Source organism: Cydia amplana, chromosome 15 (assembly GCF_948474715.1).
Source record: "Cydia amplana chromosome 15, ilCydAmpl1.1, whole genome shotgun sequence".
NCBI lineage: Eukaryota > Metazoa > Arthropoda > Insecta > Lepidoptera > Tortricidae > Cydia > Cydia amplana.
Genome location: NC_086083.1, coordinates 12,364,767 through 12,383,839, shown reverse-complemented (window position 1 = coordinate 12,383,839; position 19,073 = coordinate 12,364,767). Strand labels below are relative to the sequence as shown.

Genomic DNA, 19,073 nt, shown 5'->3' with positions numbered 1-19,073 from the left:
CGTTGAAGTACGAAAAGTTTAAATTTTAAATATAATTATTAATTTAATATGCGTACGAAATTAAAAGCACTTGTCATTGAAGAACAATGATCCAACTTTGCAATCGTATTCGAACCGTTGTCGGAATACATAATAGAAGCGATAGGTACGTCTTACTAAAATATTTTTTTCACAACTACGTACCTAATTAGTACTTACTTGTTTCATGATGAAATATTTTTTTATATTCGTGTTTACTAATTATTTACCTACAAAAAATCTACATAGTTTGAGATCTGATACATTAATTATAATATTTATTTCCCCCTATAAAAGCCTCCTTACTTTAAGTGTTTTTAAAGTATGATAACAAAACGGTGCCTTCGCGCCAAAGGTGGTAAATATTAAAGTTATGGAATGTCCAATGAGCCGCCACACCGTCGCCACCCAAAACACGATTGGAAGATAAATGTAAAATATTACCGCGGAAAATACGTGTGGCGCCAATAATGACGTCTCCTAGTTTTTTTTTTATATATTTCTAAAGGTCAACAAAAGTGCTAGATCGTTTAGTAAATAAAAGGAAATGCTTATCATATTTATGAGTACGTTTTGCTAAGTGGGTGTCAAGAAGACGCTAGAAATACGTAATCTTTGTATTAAATAACAAATTATAAAGGTCAAAACAGTTTTCTAAAAACCGATATTAATTATTAATATTAATTTGGTGTATTCCCATTTATCCCCGCCGGGCATAGATGGGAATAAGTTTATTATTTCTCCCCGCCTCATGTATGACGGTGATGACGTGGGACGGGGGACAAATGCATTTAACATTTACAAATTAATTTAACAAAATGATTCCCGGAGTCTGAGTTAACCTTTCTATGCCTTCGAGAGTTCTTATAAAAGTTGTCGGATTATTTAGTCACATTCCGTGACCGAAACGTGCCTGATTCCAATAAATACTAAAAATAGGTCAAATTAAAAAAATAAAAGGTCATATTCAGCAGTGGAACCCTGATGGATGCTAATATAATTGATCCAAAACAACATCCAAAAGTACACGAAAACCAGCTACGTATTCTCAAAATTGAAAACCTGACTTCTCTAGATATCGGCTACTCTACACACCGGAATGCACTCCCAAGATCCGGGACCCGTAAAAAACAACTGTAAAATGTTTCTGTACACAGTCAATTATGCAAATTGGGGGTCCGGGCGACCTTACGAGGACGCGGTGTCGATGACACGTTACAGTCGTTACATAACCTGTTATACGCTGTTTAATTGCTTATTGGAGTGAAGCGTTGATTGTGATGCAGGTGGAAGTGGCGTATGGAAAGCAATTTCATTTTTTAAACTTAAAAATAATCCAATCCTTTAAAATTTAAATTTAAAGTTTAAAGGCCGTTAATGTACATATTAATAAAACAAATCATTATTAGATAGGTAAACTGTATTTTAAAAGTAAAGGTTTAACTGTATTCAGTGTGAAGAATGAGCTTGTTTCATTCTGACTCTTAATTTGTCAAACCGCGGTTCCTGCCGCGACACGCAGACGACTAAATCATTTTCCAAATTCAATATATTTATTCCTTTTTAGGGTTCCGTAGCCAAATGGCAAAAAACGGAACCCTTATAGATTCGCCATGTCTGTCTGTCTGTCTGTCCGTCTGTCTGTCCGTCCGAATGTCACAGCCACTTTTCTCCGAAACTATAAGAACTATACTGTTGAAACTTGGTAAGTAGATGTATTCTTATTATCTATATCTTAGTATTAAGATTTTCACACAAAAATAGAAAAAAAAACAATAATTTTACGAACTGAAACTCGAAAAATTTTTTTCATCAAACCCATACGTGTGGGGTATCTATGGATAGGTCTTCAAAAATGATATTGAGGTTTCTAATATCATTTTTTTCTAAACTGAATAGTTTGCGCGAGAGACACTTTCAAAGTGGTAAAATGTGTCCCCCCCCCCCCCGGAACTTCTAAAATAAGAGAATGATAAAACTAAAAAAAATATACGATGTACATTACCATGTAAACTTCCACCGAAAATTGGTTTGAACGAGATCTAGTAAGTAGTTTTTTTTTAATACGTCATAAATCGCCTAAATACGGAACCCTTCATGGGCGAGTCCGACTCGCACTTGGCCGCTTTTTGGTTTTGATATCAACCATTGATGAAAACGTCAGCTCGCATAAATATGAAGTAACAAATGGGATCAAAACTTTAAGGGCCTTTTTTGCTAGATGGGGATATTCAGCCAAAACGCATATGTAACTGAGTGAATGATAGAAAGGTGCGTTCCAAACACTGGTCAGTGGTTCCAAATTTGTTATAGGTACTAGATAGAAAAACGTAGAAACGGGGTTTGGGGGTCGCGAAAAAATTTTAGTGGTCATAAAGGGCCGTGACACCATAAAGTTTGAAAAACACTGACCTAAAGGAACGATGGATCGTTGAGTAGTTTCAGATACCGCGGCCGTCTTGCCACCAACGTAGGTAATGCGAAAAAATTAAGATTCATAATAGGTATCCTCACGAAAGCAGAAAATTAAATAAATAAACGTGAATACATAAATAACATAGCTAATGCATAACATATGCATAAATTATTGAAGGCAGTTGAAAAATATTTAGATAAACACAAACATTTTCCCGTAATTAAGATTTTGGAAGATCGAATTATTTTTATCTGTATCTTAAGTACACTTTTACGATGAACGAAACCAATAGTATAAAATAGTTATTTTAGTCTTTGACGTGTGTTAATAAATTATAACATAAGGGCGAATGTAGAGCCACCCACACAAATGGTCGATAATACAGTCAGCACATTAATTATTAATCAGTTCTAGATATTGAAGCTTAGTTATAAGTGAATCATTTCAAATCAACAGACCATAGAAGGGCAATAGTAAATTATATAGTAGGATGTAATTAATCCAAGATCCATAGCATAAACACGTTACATCATCTTATGAACAATAGCGTACCGGCGACATCCGTCTAAACACGAGGACGATAGGGCTCCCCCATCGATTTGGAATCACTTATCATTAGATGTTAAACACGTCATTGTTATACACGTGTGGGTGACAACCGTCAGTGTGTGCGTGAGCGGCGCACGCGCTACGGCCGGAGTATTTACTCTGAGCGCCCCCTACCACCTCGCCACTCATGCGCCGCGAGACTAGACGACCACACGTGCCACCCCACCACGGAACCCGGGAGCCAGCATTCGAGCACCGACCGACCTCCGAGACAGTTCCCGACATGTGCCAGTGACTGACCAGTGATTAAAAAAAACTCAAGTGAAGTGACTTTAGCATCCGTGTTATGTGCGATTGAATATCAAGAAGTGTTGACCATAGCCGCAGCCTCAACCGTTATCAGAAATGTAAGCGCAAGTTTACTGTTGTTTTATGAGTTTTAGTATGGTTTTATAGTGACAATTCTGCAGTAGGGCCCCGACCCAGATCTCACGACGCCGGCAACAATGAACGCCACAACAATAAGGTTCGGTATCGCGACAGAAATATTAAACTTAAAGTTTCACAGAGCTCAGCCTTCGACATAAAACTCAATGACGTGCTCGTATAAAGAAACACCTGTGGGAAAATGCAAACAAATGCGCGTTTCAACGAATCGAGTCTTAGACTCGGTTACCTATAAAATTATTTGACCAAACATGACTAAACCCTTTATATTAATTCCGATAATTGGATGATAATGCAAATAAGAACGAATAATAAACAGTTTCGTAAATATATAACAATAAGTAAAGACATGACCCGAAACGCCTACAATGTCAAAATGTTCGCCCACACGTTGCACATCGCTTCAAAACAATTCTAACGATAGCAAATCAAGCGTAGGACTTTATGAATGGATATGCGTGTGTTAATGTGAAGCATCAGTAACATCGTAACAACTCATTCAAAGCAATCAGCGTAGACCACCTAACATGGGCCAGATGACTTTATTAGATATAATGAGTTTTGTCTAGGATATAGTGCCTTAATAGCACATGAGTGTGCATTCCATATTGCACCATACTGTTGTTAAGACAATGGAATTCCACGGTAGCTAGGATTTTACAATTTATTTTCAAATCAGGTTTATTCTCATTTTGAATTCGAACTGTTCTTTCGATTACCGATAGGAATTAAGAATTCTGTAGTAAACTAAGACATAAAATCGTAACGGTACCGCGTGCAAACGTGTATGCGATACTAATGGTACATTTGCATCGAACTATCGATACGAATTACGTGACTATTTAAGCTTGATTAGTTCAATACGTGTAACTTGATTAACTCTTATGTCTCGTACATAACCGTTAATAGTTAAATCGTTAAAGGTACATCAATACATAATCGATAATTAGAGCGTTCAAATCTGGAGCAGGTTCCGTTTATAATTACCAATCGATTTGTTTTTTTTTAATTGAAGAAAGTTGATACGAACATTTTGATTGCTCGCCATATGGGTTGAAGATGAATAATGATCATGCTATCAAGCATTAGAGAGTAAATTGGTGACTTCCGATCGCGTTCAGTATTAAAATAAATGTACCAAAGCCATACACGATGATGTAATCTTAAGAGATGAGAGAGCTAGTAGCTTATTTACAAAAGCAAAACAAACGTAATATTAAAGTTGAGGAAGTAAACAATAACAATAGTAAACCCTCATCATTTGAACGTTTAGGCAAATCGTGTGAAAATAACACAAATATCAATTAAAACGCGGATACAAAGATTTGTTTATTGTATCCGTGAGTAAAAACCAGATGGATTCGGTTAAAAACCATAACAGCCGAGATCGTAATCGCGATAAAGCAAATATAGCCGGTTAGTTGTGATTGTAAATCTGATAGCTGCAAATATGTGTTTTAAATTGCACTTTAGCTGTTTTAATGCATAGAAAGTAAAAGAGATATTTACATTTATGTAGAAACGCACACATTTAAAATAAGATTTCGCATACATAAGACTGTTAGCACAAACGTGAACCGTTATGGTATTATATCAGAAATGGCGATGACACATCGATATTCTACTTAGCTAGGTCACCTTCTTGGTTCTTACCTGATTGCAATGTCATCTGCCATAGCAAGTCTTGCCTTGAATTCGAAACGGGTAGACTGTATACAATAACAATGTAATAAGACTGTAAATTTTACTAAGCAAGTAAATACCAGACATTTATAAATTGCAATATGTAACCAATCGATTTATAAATAAATCGGCCATGCTTGGCAGTAGCAGGAGTGTCTTACTCCGCGATTTCGTCGCTTTGCTACAGGTAGCTAAAAGTACATCCGTTCGGCCCCAATTTTGGGGAAAGCCATAAGCCGCGCGTGGCGCTGTCGCCACCTAGCGGCCAGATCTGTGCTGATCGTAACAGACGCGTTTTGTTAGAGAGTGAGTCTTCTGTACTTAGTACTATTATTTATTCTGTAGCAGTAGGTAAATTTTTTTCCAATTGCTTTTCTACCTCTACTGATACGTAAAACAGACTGTAACTGTATCCAACTTTTTTATACCTAAATCTAATGTATAGATTAGATTAGATACATTAGATTTAGGTATAAAAAAGTTGGATAAACAAAATGGTAATAAGTAATAACAATAACAGACAACATGTGCAGTATCAGATTTCGTGTGTGACTGAGTGGACAAGACTGGCGTCCTCGGTCTATTTCACACGAGGTTCGACAATGTGCGCTTTAGTAACCCAGACGTTGCTAAACGATAAATGAGACGAAACGCGTGCCGTTCCGAACGTGAATTATATATTAGCATACGCAAATAACGATTAAATACTCATTTATAATGGGTTGAGATCGCGTTTGACGTCAAGGGGTACAAGTAAAGATCCGGCTGAATAAGTGCAACAAAAACCACGATCAGGGAAAACCGAGATAGCAAAAACAAACTAAAAAGACAATGATTTTTGTAACCGCGTATGTAGCAAGAGACTGAGACAATAGTTGTGTTAGTCGCGCTTCGTCATCAGCGAGCTAACGAGACGAAATAACCGCAACCATAACTCATTACTGTTATTATAACTACAGCGTTGTTTGTCAGCAAATAATGTCGCTAGTTCCGCACGTACCTCGCAAGAAATATAAAGTTTACCTTGGAAATAATTACCGTAAACGATAATCTGATAGCTATCCAAATTGCCGTTGCTTGAAAATAATGTTACAAAATGCAGCAGATAATAAAATATGCAGCTTTTCACGCGCACCTAGCGAAGGACTCGCGCGCAATCTAAGGTTGCCTATTATGCGCCACGCTCCGAAAAACACCAAAAGGCAAAGCATAGTGGCGGAAAATTTTGAAACTCTTGCAAAAGAGGCTCATATTAAACAATACAGAACTAACTAATGGCTAACATTATCTATGTATCAGCTAATTGATGTTTACCTCATACTGGTATATCACAAAGCGGTGTTGATCTTATATACCTTCCGATCTGAATCGTTGCCCACTAATAACAGTGAGATGATAGATGGCTTACCTGCAACAATAAAAGATGCATGTTAAAGACAGTAATGGTTAATTTGATGAAATTGTCGTCGATAAGGAAGTTCATAAGTTAACAAGCCACGTACTGGATGGGGCCGGAACGGAGATGTAGAATTTGAGGATGCTGTAACAGCAATTACGAACGTATGACATGGGAGCGCATTACACGGCAGATTACGTACAATAAAGCTGGATGCGACCACTTTGCGGAATTACGAAACAATGCTAAGAAAGCAGCTTAGTGGGAAGAGCAAGCCAAATAAAACGTGTGTAAATAGATATATAAATTTTAAAATTGGGACACGATACTAAGATAGATTTGTTTAATTAACCGGCAAATGAAAACATGTTATCGCTATCAAGATCAGTGAGACATAGTGATAGATTAAATAATGGACGCACGACATATTTGTAAGACGAAGTTAACAAGTAGCTAGCACACGGAAGTTTACCAATTTAATTGGTGTGAAGGTTCTTTTCTTAAAAACTCAAGGGTGAGATTCCATTCAACGTATGCATTTGAATAAATAGAGGAAAAAAACGAGCATAAATTCTTATGTAAAATATGCAATAGACCTAAAAGTCATCTCAAAATGACATGTTTTTTATACAAAACTGCGTTTCTCATAATTTTTGTATGCGAAGTCATAGCGAGGTCGCAGCTCTATATATTTTGTACTGTGCTGTGATATTCGCAAATAATACACACCATATATTCACATTTCTGCAAGCCTTCTTAATAGTTTTCAATCGGAGGTCAAAACGACATACAACGTGTATGAGACTGAGACCTTGCCAAGTTACACCAAGTACAACAACGATGAAGAATGCTGTGCATGGAGATTAATTGTACTTTACTTTGAAAGTGACACTGACAATCATACACATACAATGCCATGCGACTGTAGAGACGGATAGACAGACAAACAACCCTACATAAAGCATGAACCTGCATAAAGTATGTTCATAACGAATACATTTTCTAGCACAATAACATTTGAAAATTGTTGTATATCCATTACTGTAGAAAGACTTGCACAATGTGCACGTTACCTTGGAGTTTAGTATCATTATAAATCATAAATCTGCTAACAATGGGCCACATGACAGATACCATAGAAAAATAGTTTGAAATATCTCACTGCTATTGGCGCGTGCGCGCCGTACCTAGTCACGACTCTGTGAATTAGATCGATTTTACAAGGTGATCTCATACCATTAAATGAAAATAACAAAGATTATTGTCATTGCGAATCTTACATGTATTTATGTACCTAGTCATTGTAAGAAACTGTATGGCACATTACTTGAATACCAAAGCAAAATATAAAACAACAACGACATAGGTTTTTCTTAGATCTGATATCTCATACAATCCTTGAGAAAAACGAAACAGAATTTAAGGCGTAGGTGCGATCATGCACAAAATAGCAATTTTAAATACACGCGACGTGTACCTAAACTCAGTATTTATAAACCAATAAAATCTATTTAGGTAAAACCAGACGCTAAAAAAGATTTCAATAATTATACACTAATGACTCTTAACATTTAAGACTAATTATCGTAAACGCCTACGTTCGATCCCAATCCCAATATTGTGAATTTGGACAAAGGCGCAGCCTTAGCGTTTTATTAAAAGCTAACATAATCTGATTCAGACGTTGTTTAAGACATTATAAAGGAATTCCCACATTAAGGTGAATTAAAATGCGAGGTCGACGTCTAGGGGACCTTAACCAGGCGTGGCGAATTTATTCAGTGATGATAAACTATGAAATTACAAATACTTAAGTTTTGTTGCATTATCTAAAACCTGTAGTTTGAGATAATAAGCACAAACCTATAGAAGAGATAAATGAACGCAAGTAGTGATTTTCCATATACTGTGCAAATATTTTTTTATCATCATTATAATATTTCCTTAAACCGATAAGGTTTTTATATAGACTTAAAGTTTAAAACAGTGGAGAATACATAAATATGACAGGATTACATTAACCATCTATACAGGTTCTGACGAATCGATATAACAATCATTAAATTCCATTTAGCAATTGAGAAGATTCGAGGTAATAAAAGGAATACCTAGAAAGCATGCATCAAAAAGACAAAAAAACATAACCCGGTGGAAACAGACAAAGTTCAGCTGCCAACAACTCGATCAGATTTTAATTGAATTTAATGGCTTCTTAAACATTTGCTTTCATATTAACGCAAGCGAGAGTTTAACCAAAACATTTCAAATCCAGTCTCAATACTTAATTAGTGCTAAAATAGGCATTGATCTCGCTTATTGTTATCATCCAGTCGATTAATTCTGAGATCAAAGAAAATTCTCCTATACACATTTTTATATTGTTCTATGACCTTAAAGCAATATATCTAGCGCAATGATATATCGCAGAATGTCAGTACATCGACAAAGGTTGTATCCCTTTGAATGTGAGCATCGTGGATGCGCAAATGTCGTCTTCAGTATCTTTAATTACGTTAAGATTCTATTGTTCCATATAGTAGATGCAAATAGTGTCAGGGATCGGCGGTCAAGGCGAAGGAACCTGTTTGCAGACGCATCCAGTGTGATCGTGCCAATTGACACCGATTTCTAGTTGTAGTCATATTGTAATTTAGAATTTGCTTTTCCATTTTGTTTTTGACGCTTCGGTCAATTATTATTAAGCCGAGAAGCTAAAAGGAAGGGTGGCCACGTTAGATTGCCGCGGTGACATAGGCCTTACTTTTAACCAGCTTTTAATTTGCGGGTCAATACTCAAATTGAAAAAAGCTGGCTATATGTTAAACAATAACTCGACGTATATACGATTGCTCTGATTGCAAACTAACTTGGGTTAAAGCTAAACCAAATGTGTTGTGCACGATACATTGACAATACGATTCGAATCAAATCTGGTTTAGATTTAGAGCCGTTAAATTGCAGACCGTAAACTATGTTTACAGAACGTCTCTAAACGTTTATTGCTACCATCATCGCAACTAAATCAGACTAAAACGTACCTTCTGTATGCAACAATTTTGCGATAGTTTTGAGCATAGGTACCTACAGCTACCATGTGAGTTACAAAAGTCACGTTTATAATATAAAGCGCGATGTATTTGCGACCTTTTAAACTTAACAGCAGATAATGAGGCCGTAGATCAATCAGACGGCACGCGCTCGATTAGGGTTGGCTGCGTTACGCAAAATTATGTAGTAATTTCATTTACTCTTCGCTTTTTGTTGGGATTAGAAAAATTTAGATTGGATGTACTGTACAGTTAAAAAATGGATAGGCGTTTCAGACAGTTTTGTTACGGTTGAGTAATTTACAGATGAGTTTTAATTATAACGATTATTCGAAATGGGCAACTGTTGATTCGATATCTCATGTTTATGACATCTTATGTACACAGTTTACAATTAATAAATACTTTACTTTACTTTACTTTATAAGGCAACGAAGAGTTTACATAACCGACGTATTTCTAGATCCATGCCAATTTCGTTAGTGAAATGGGTACGATTTTTAGCTATATACCTATCTACTCACGCATAACATTTATAAAGTCGCTTGATTTGGCAAACTGCAACATAATGTGAAAATTCGCTACTATGAAAATTTGCTTTTGTGAAAATCATCTAACAAATAACATAAAGTCCATTTAACAAAATCGGAAAATTAAACACAAACAGAGGCTAAACACAATTATAATGAAACCCTTGGCCATGGACATTAAACCAATTTGATTTCTAAGCTTCCACGTACCTTGATCATGACCACAGTAAAAGTTATATGTAATGGTTTTCGTATTGATTGTATAAATATAAAAGCGACAACAACAACAAGCGATACAAGTAGTTGACCGTACAAAATTGTCTATATGCAACGTAATAAAAAAAAGTTTGATGCTAGCAACCCTAATCGGTCCACGCTAACGACGTGACGCGTGCGCATCCTAAACGGCTGGCCGGCTGCGCTCACCCGAAACATTTACCGACTCAATTACGTGAGGCGTCGCAACTTGTTAACGCGTATTAATACTGCCGTATAATTTTATAGTTAAAAATTGAAATTATTTTGATGAGGAAAAATGATTTTTTTCTGATGCTGAATGATTTTTACTATGAGATATATGTAATAAAGTACCCAGCTTAAAGTTAGTAGTTAGATTAAAGATAACATTTTTCTTTTCAAAAATACCGAGTTTATCTATGAATGAACAAATCTACTTTTCTAGTTCTGGTCAGTAATGTCAGTATCGTGGTTTTAACAATATTCAACAGTTTGCTAGACGAAACTAGTTTGTTTAAAACTGTTTTTTAGAGCATAATATGTTTTAAGTAATGCTGTATGTTATGCAGCTAGGATACAAAAACCTAGATTATTATAACCCTATTTCTGATTCAATGATCGAAGACCACTCAAGGTGGACATTCCGACCCTAATGACCACATTGTTACGAACGCACACACACTACCTTATAAGGACAAAGTGCATAATTGTGCCGCTCGGGGCCACCAATGCCACAGTCAACAATTTGTTACAGTTTCGAAAGTGACAAAACCAGATCGCCACGTGTACTTTTAATAATATCGATTGATACGATCGATTAATTATTATTGTGCAATATTAACGCGTGTCCAGAACAAGTCTGACTGACAAGTTATCAAACTAATAATATGCTAGAGCCACAGGTTGCAAACAGTCGGTACTTAGTGTAAGCTGTAATAAATACGCGTAGGTTTCCGTCGTTCTGTAAGCTCAAGGAGATCTATGTATGCAATTATGCCGGCCAGAGACGTCCGTACGGTAATTACGGTAATAGTAACTAAACACGACGCGAGAAAGGAGCAGGTTGAAAAATGCGTGTGACGAAACACATCCTGGTGTGGACGCGAGCACACACAAAGGCCGATGGAAAGTCGGCGATCCGAGCTGAATACAAATCGTCAACAATGCATCACCCGGCCGTTTCCCAACGCTCGGTGAAAAGAGAACGTAAAGAAAGCTCACAGCATTAGAATCGGTGGAAAAACAATGGCTTTGTGTGCTGATCGGTGGTTAGGGCGTGTTCACAACAACCACAATGCTGGGCATTGTTGAAAGCGGCTGCGACACTCCCAGGCCGTGCATTGATGCATTCCCATTGCTGGCTAAGAAACTACAACCAGTAAATCGGTGATCTCGAGATTCATGGTAACTATACGTTATCGTGAAGCTATCTTACACTGGTTTGTAGCAACGTTCTATTCGCCTGAGCTCGTAGTCGATTGGAATAAAACCCCAGGCCGTTGGTTTTGTTTAATCACTGCACGTTTTGTACTGACCGCAAAAAAATCGGGCACCTTGTCTCGCCAAGGCCGCACGCTTGTCTTAGTTTCCATCGCTCATGTCGCATTACGACAGCCTTTTAATAATAATATAAAACCTTTAGTTCGGTAGTGACAATCGCGACAATTCTTATGAAGGCTAACGAGATATAAACGAAAGGATGCACTTATAGGATGATTCGGCAAATGTCAGGTGCCTATTCGATGTTTACTTTGAACTTTACTCATTTACTTTGGAATACGTTAATATTGCAAATTGAACTCCACTGTTTTCGCTGATATTATGTATATAGTATAGTTTAGTAAAATGTTAGTTATTGGGTTCGGAAAGCAAACAACCGGTGGGCGTTACGCAAGCGTTGCTCAACCGCGACAATGCGATTATTAAACAAATCAAGGTTGCCGTGATTTACGTCCAAAGCATTTCCCTCCAAAATTCGTCTAGTATCTAACTTGTAGTTAAAAGGTCAGAGTAACCTATTGGGGTAATATCATTAGTATCAATCTGGAGCAGAATCGAACCAATTAAAAACATCGATAGCGCAGTTTTGCAAGGCGCGGCAGGGCACGCGCGGCCGCCTATTTCTGTTTAATGGGCCGCTACACTTTCCGCCGAGCGTTCGTGTTCTTATCGCGGCTAGGCGACCGTGCCTTTCACGGCGCCCTGTAACGCCCACCGGACACCGGCGACTCAACCTTCACTGCCCTAACTGCTCTAAATCTAGCTCCAGCATTAAACCACTCGAAACAGGCTCCGAGCGCTTTCGCTGCAACAAACGCGCCGGTTTCGCAATATAATGTCGTTTAACCATTTCGCGCATTTCGGCCCCGTGTCACATGTCGCCCACGCCGCAATCATCTAAAGAGACGCGATTTTGCACACAACTCGGCTAATGCACAATCGTGACTTCAACCATAAAATTGCATTACAAGCTCGTGCCGTTCGATATTGAAAAATTATCCGATCATTGTTTCAAAACTCGCGTAGATTTCATGTCGTTAGCGATTGCGGCTAATGAGCATTTCTCTCGTCGAGGCTAAAGAAGAATGAGCGATCTAAAACAATGAGGCGCGATTGATTGAAACAAAAATGGAACACGGAGTCAAAGCCGAACAGAACAGCATGACACTCGCAGTTTTCGTATTAAGGCCGGCCTTCCTGTCTCGTGGTTATTACTGGCCATTCAATTTCCAATTAAACGCTTGATTCTCAATGCCAGGCGGGTCGGAGGTGGTCAGTAAAACTTGATAAAAGGCGAGCAGCGGCGCGCGGCGCGGCAGTGCCCAAATCAGTGGCCGCCGCCTTTGTCTCCGAGTCCTTTCACTTCGCGCGCTCATGAGCGAATACTACGGAACGTATTTAAATAACAATTTGCTTACTTAGATGAGTTAATACGAGTACATAGTTTTAGAACACCTGTGTTTGGTTAGACGTACGTAATACTCGTAGTGTGACTTGTATAACTAAAAGGTGATGTTTTCTAAACTTTCAGATGGTGAGAGGGGCGGCGATAGCGCTCGTGCTAGCGCTGGCATGGGCGTGCGAGGCGCGCGCTAGCGTGCTCGTGCCGACCTACGTGCTGCCGCCCGACTCGTTCGTGCGCGATCAGCGCAGCCTCGGCCCTCCGCCCGACGCCGACCCCGCTGAGTCGCAGCGAACCATCAAGCGACTCATCGGCGGACATATCAAGATCAAACCCGATAAAGACTACGGCAACCCCAAGAACTCGATAGCGTACGACGCCAAGAGCGAAACCGGCAAGTTTATAGGCGTGGTCGTGCCGGACCAGTCGGGCAGCACCGTAGGATGGAACCAGGGCATATGGGACGATGGCATGCTCATGTCCAGCGCTGGCGAAGGCAAAGAGGCGGTCAAACCCAAAGAGGTGGACGAGGACAAAAAGACGCTCTCCGATCAGGTGGCCGAAGGGAAATATGGTCTCATTCAGAATGAAATTTTCTCTAAAACACCTAAGCGGCCGGGAATAGTGAGTTACGAGCTAAACGCAGAAACTAGAGATAAGGATAATATACAGACATTAGGAGGTCTGAAGAAAGACGAAATTTGGCTAGCGGAGGACCATCTATTAGTGTTGAAAGGTGGTTCCTTCCCGGAGCGAACGAAAGAGACCGCTCGCAGACCATGGCCCCCGATCGACGATTACGAGGCGCCCAGAAGGCAAGTAAAGCTACCGCAGAAACCAAAAGTGCCACCGCCCTTTCCAGTACGACTCTCAGACGACGGACCGCTCGTCTTCCTCACTCCTAACGGCAGTGTCCCTGCGCCCCAATTCCCTCCCTACGCTACGCGAGAAGGCGAAAGCCCTCTATATCCTACGCCATTCCCCTTTGCACCAGGTCCGCCCTACGCCCCGGGTGAAAATCCGGGAAACACTTCTGCCGGGGGAGCGTCGCTGCCAATTCCTCCGTTCCCATTCCTACCCGGGAATGCGAGCGAAGGAGCATTCCCTTTCCCTCCATCCATGAACGGCTCTTTTCCAGAAGGCTTTCCGCCGGGCGCAGCATTCCTACCACCACCGAGCAACCAGTCAGACCTGTACGACGAAGACGACCCTTCGATCTACTATCCGCCGCCTTACAATTTTTCTTACCGCGCGGACTACAACAATAGCGTGCCAGCGGGACCATTAGTGCCTGGAATTATATTGCCCCCACCCCCGGACTTCTTTGCTCCTCTGGAAGATAAAACAACTACGCCAGTGACCAAATCGACAAGTCGACCGACAACCGCATCGACTTACGCTAGACCGAAACCGACGATAAAACGGCCGTCGCCGACACCGTCTGTGCATCGCAATAAGTACAAGACTAGACCTACCACTACTACCACCACTACCACAGAATACCCAACAAGGACAACTGAAATACCTACCACAACAACAACGCCGCAGTATGTTGAAGTAGTCCCGACCCAGAAATTGAGGCCGCAAACCGTTGTGGAGATACCGAAACGAATCCCAGTGCGAGTCCAAAACCTCCCTGAAGAACTCAACCCGAGGCCGAAAACAGAAAAGCCTGTATACAAAATCAGGGGTAAGGTTACCTCGAAGCCTTTGTCGGTGTCCGTGTTATACGACTATCCTGATACATACGAAAACCCGCCTACTACAACGGAGAAACCTTACATTGTATACAAAGTGCCAGAGAGAACTCCCGATGTGGTCACGGACAACTTCGTTACATCAACCCCAGTGCCATTAAGAGCGTACTACTCGAACACTCAAAATAGCAACGTACCGATCACGAAGCTTCAACCTGTGTACAACCGAAAGCCAAATGAAAACGCCTTGGCATCGTTCTACTTCTATGACGAACAGCCTAAAACTTCTCCGTCCCCAGCATCGTTCTTTGATGGTAGAAACTATTATAAAACTGTACCGACACCGCAGCAACATCAACAAGCTTTCAATAACCAACAAGCGTACAACCCGGCTGTGGACGTAGCTTACGGAGCGATCGATCAAGCCGACGCGCTGTTCTTGTGGCCACAGAAACAAGGCCCCCGTACGCTCACACAGGAATACTTCAGTATTCAGAAGCCCGTGTATGTACAACAACAACAAAAAAGGCCCGAGCCGTTCTACCAACAGATAGCTGACATACAGCAGACTATCGACTTGTTTACAACTAAGAGGCCCAAGCAACACAGACAACACGGCCACAAACCTAAGGCAATCACATCGAGACCCGTGCAAGTACCTGTGTACCAGTTTAGCTATCAATCGAAGCCGCGACCGGATCAATTCAGTTTCCGAGCGCCGAAATTGGACCCTGAACCTTTTAGACCCATGGTCAGCTACAGCAAGCCATTTAATTTGGATAACGAGTTTAACGCCATCACTCCATCAGCTTCGCCTGTGTCCCACCAGCAATATTTAATAGAGAATGTGCAAGTGACTACCGAGACACCGACATCCACAAGATACTATCCGAAAACGAAGACCAGGGACGAAGATTACGAGGACGCCCCGATAATCAAGGAAGTCAGACCGAAAAACAATCGAAACCACATTCCGATACAAAACGACAAGCCAGCACAACATCACGTCAGCCACAGAGTTCCCAGCGTGACCCCGAGCCCGATCAGCCACGGGTACTACACGCAGCAGGACGAGAGATATCTGGACGACATCACTAAGAACTCCTTCGACATCTTCGGCAAGAAGATCGAAGACAGTACTCACGACGTCAACGATTTGGCGGTGACTCCTCCTATCGGAACGGTCAGGACGCCGATAGATAACAACATCAACCTGAATTACGCGTATGAAATCATCGAGTCCCAGAGTCCAAATCCGCCGTCGCTGGACAGAGACACTCTCGTTAACGAGCGTCACCCTCGGCCACAGATAAACCCTAACAGCGAGCCTATAGGACATCATAACGCCGAACTGGTACAACCTCCCAAGCCGCCGTCATTAGCCGATGACACTTTAGTGAACGAGCGGCTACCGCGGCCGACGATAAACCCCGACAGCGAGTTTATCCCGATACCGAATCCGGGATACCGATCTCAGCAGTACAGGGTGCCATCTCAAGTTCAAAGGCCACAGTACACAGCAGGGGAGCAATATGACTTAAACAGACCATCGTTAGCTGGTGACACGGCGGTTAATTACAGAAGGCCGCTGCCGCCTATAAACCCAGATGCGGAGTGGATATCGCCCGTGAACGCGGCAGGGGAAGGCCGGCCGGGGTCGTTCGTGTCGTACCGACTGCCCGGGGAAGGCGCACACGTGTACTTCCTGACGCCCCAGGCCGCGCAGACGAGGGAACGCGAGAGATACCGGCCGGCCGGCTACGGACGGTGAAACCAAAGCTCTAGTCTGAACAGTTGTATTGTGTAAATATAAAGCGCAAATGTGATGTTAAAGTGTCCTAAGTAGTGTAAGCGAGAGACTAGCGGGCGAACCCGCGTTGCCATATTTAGAACGATTTTGGACGTGCGTCCATAGTGTTGGACGTTAGCGATGGTTGGACGCTCGTAATTATTTATTAAATTATTTTAAGAGACTGCGGTGCATGCATAGTTTGTTATTTATTTATGTCAGTATTTTCGAAATGTTAGGAATGTGTGATATGATAGATAAGAGTGATAATGTGCTGAACATTGTGTTGTTATTATGGTGATGATTGTTATTTTTAACAAATTAATAACAAATCATTGTGATTTTGTACTGTATTTTTAATACAAAGAATATAAAAGTAAAATAAAACAATGTAAACATTTGAAAGTTTGTTTTCCTTTATCTCTCTAGGTGGGACTATAAAAACGTTATAGTATAGCATAGTTATAGTAAGGAAATAGGCTCAGAAATAAAAACATGTTACAATAAAAAATAATATACATATTGTAAGTATGTGACTGGTTCACCTTTTTATTTCAATCTTCATTCATTAACATAAAATTTTACAATTACAAAAATATGTAGTAACATATATTTAATTAAACAGACGAGTCTACCGCGATATAATTTCATTGTTTTTACCATGTGGCTGTCCATAAATTACGTCATCTAGTTTTGACGATTTTTGACCAATCCCATTAAAATCATCCAAAAATCATGCTTCGAATGACCCCGTTTCCTCCTACGTCATGCTACCATCGTCCGATGTCCAGACCCCCCCCCCCCCCCCTAATTTGAAATGACGTAATTTATGAATAGCCCCCATGAAGTAAGTAGTAACATGTTTCCTATTTTCCAAGTAGGTTCCGGTACGTCGCGCTTTTTATAGACCATCCATTTCCGTCAGTAATTATTATCTTCTGCGCATTTATGTTACATGGGTAGTCTAGATCTCTAGATTTAAAACTTTTCAAATGTCTCGCTCTATTTGGCTTCACAGTGGTCTGTCGCGCTCTAATTTACCCTTCCGTTTTTTTATGACGGTAAGTAAAGACTAAATTATAAATAGATAGAATGTAGACGAACGTTATGGATCGGTGATCTAGTCAAAATCTCAGAGACCAATTGGATGAGGGTAGCGTATTATCAGTTGTAAATATCCTTGGAGAAGCCTATGCCCAGCAGTAGAAGTTATTAGGCTGATGTGGTAATGCTAAGATAGGCAGATGTTCATGGCTATTGAGGTGACATCGGAAAGTTATCAAAATTGAGAAATTTTCCACATTGAAGTCTTCATTTATTTCAAGTCAAGACCTTGCCCTAAGGTCCTAAGGCCCTAAGGTTGACTGGTAGAGAATGCCTCATGGCACTAAGTTCGCCTTTTGTACACTTAGTTTCTCATTTGTGCAATAAAGTATAAATAAATAACGACCTCCGGTAAATTTCCGAAATCTTTTCTAATTTTCTGGAAACTTTCCGTAAATGAAGGTCTGTAGAAAACATAATTATAGGTTCCAAACTGTGGGTCGCCCACCCGTGGGCGGGTCTTGTCATGAAAAAGCTCAAAGAACGATCTAACCTAACCTAACCTACGTTAGATTATAAACTAACGGGTTCACAATCTTACGGTGTCACATATACTCAAACACACCCAACTTGTCAGTAGAAATAAGAGCTTATAAAAAGCGGCCAAGTGCGAGTCGGACTCGCCCATGAAGGGTTCCGTATTTAGGCGATTTATGACGTATAAAAAAAAAACTACTTACTAGATCTCGTTCAAACCAATTTTCGGTGGAAGTTTACATGGTAATGTACATCATATATTTTTTTTAGTTTTATCATTCTGTTATTTTAGAAGTTACGGGGGGGGGGGACACACATTTTACCACTTTGGAAGTGTCTCTCGCGCAAACTATTCAGTTTAGAAAAAAATGATATTAGAAACCTCAATATCATTTTTGAAGACCTATCCATAGATACCCCACACGTATGGGTTTGATGAAAAAAAAAATTTTGAGTTTCAGTTCGAAGTATGGGGAACCCCAAAAATTTATTGTTTTTTTTCTATTTTTGTGTGAAAATCTTAATGCGGTTCACAGAATACATCTACTTACCAAGTTTCAACAGTATAGTTCTTATAGTTTCGGAGAAAAGTGGCTGTGACATACGGACGGACAGACAGACGGACAGACAGACAGACAGACATGACGAATCTATAAGGGTTCCGTTTTTTGCCATTTGGCTACGGAACCCTAAAAAGGCGCGATATTCATAATGTATATTGGGAGATCAACCCTACGCGTCTAAATTTTTTATATTTGCCGCATTTTTACACACTTTTATT

The 19,073-nt window shown here is 40.2% G+C and overlaps 2 protein-coding genes across 2 annotated transcripts in view; one reads left to right on the top strand and one right to left on the bottom strand.

The window, feature by feature from the left end:
* Positions 1 to 19,073, bottom strand: part of LOC134654593 (N-alpha-acetyltransferase 15, NatA auxiliary subunit) — a 116,833-nt gene that overhangs the window by 86,209 nt on the left and 11,551 nt on the right. The window lies entirely within an intron of this gene.
* LOC134654556 (mucin-2) lies at positions 3,160 to 17,110 on the top strand. The gene is made up of 2 exons (XM_063510012.1): positions 3,160 to 3,390; positions 13,355 to 17,110. Exon 2 carries the CDS (start codon positions 13,355 to 13,357, stop codon positions 16,691 to 16,693), a length of 3,339 nt encoding a protein of 1,112 aa, XP_063366082.1. The 5' UTR covers positions 3,160 to 3,390; the 3' UTR covers positions 16,694 to 17,110.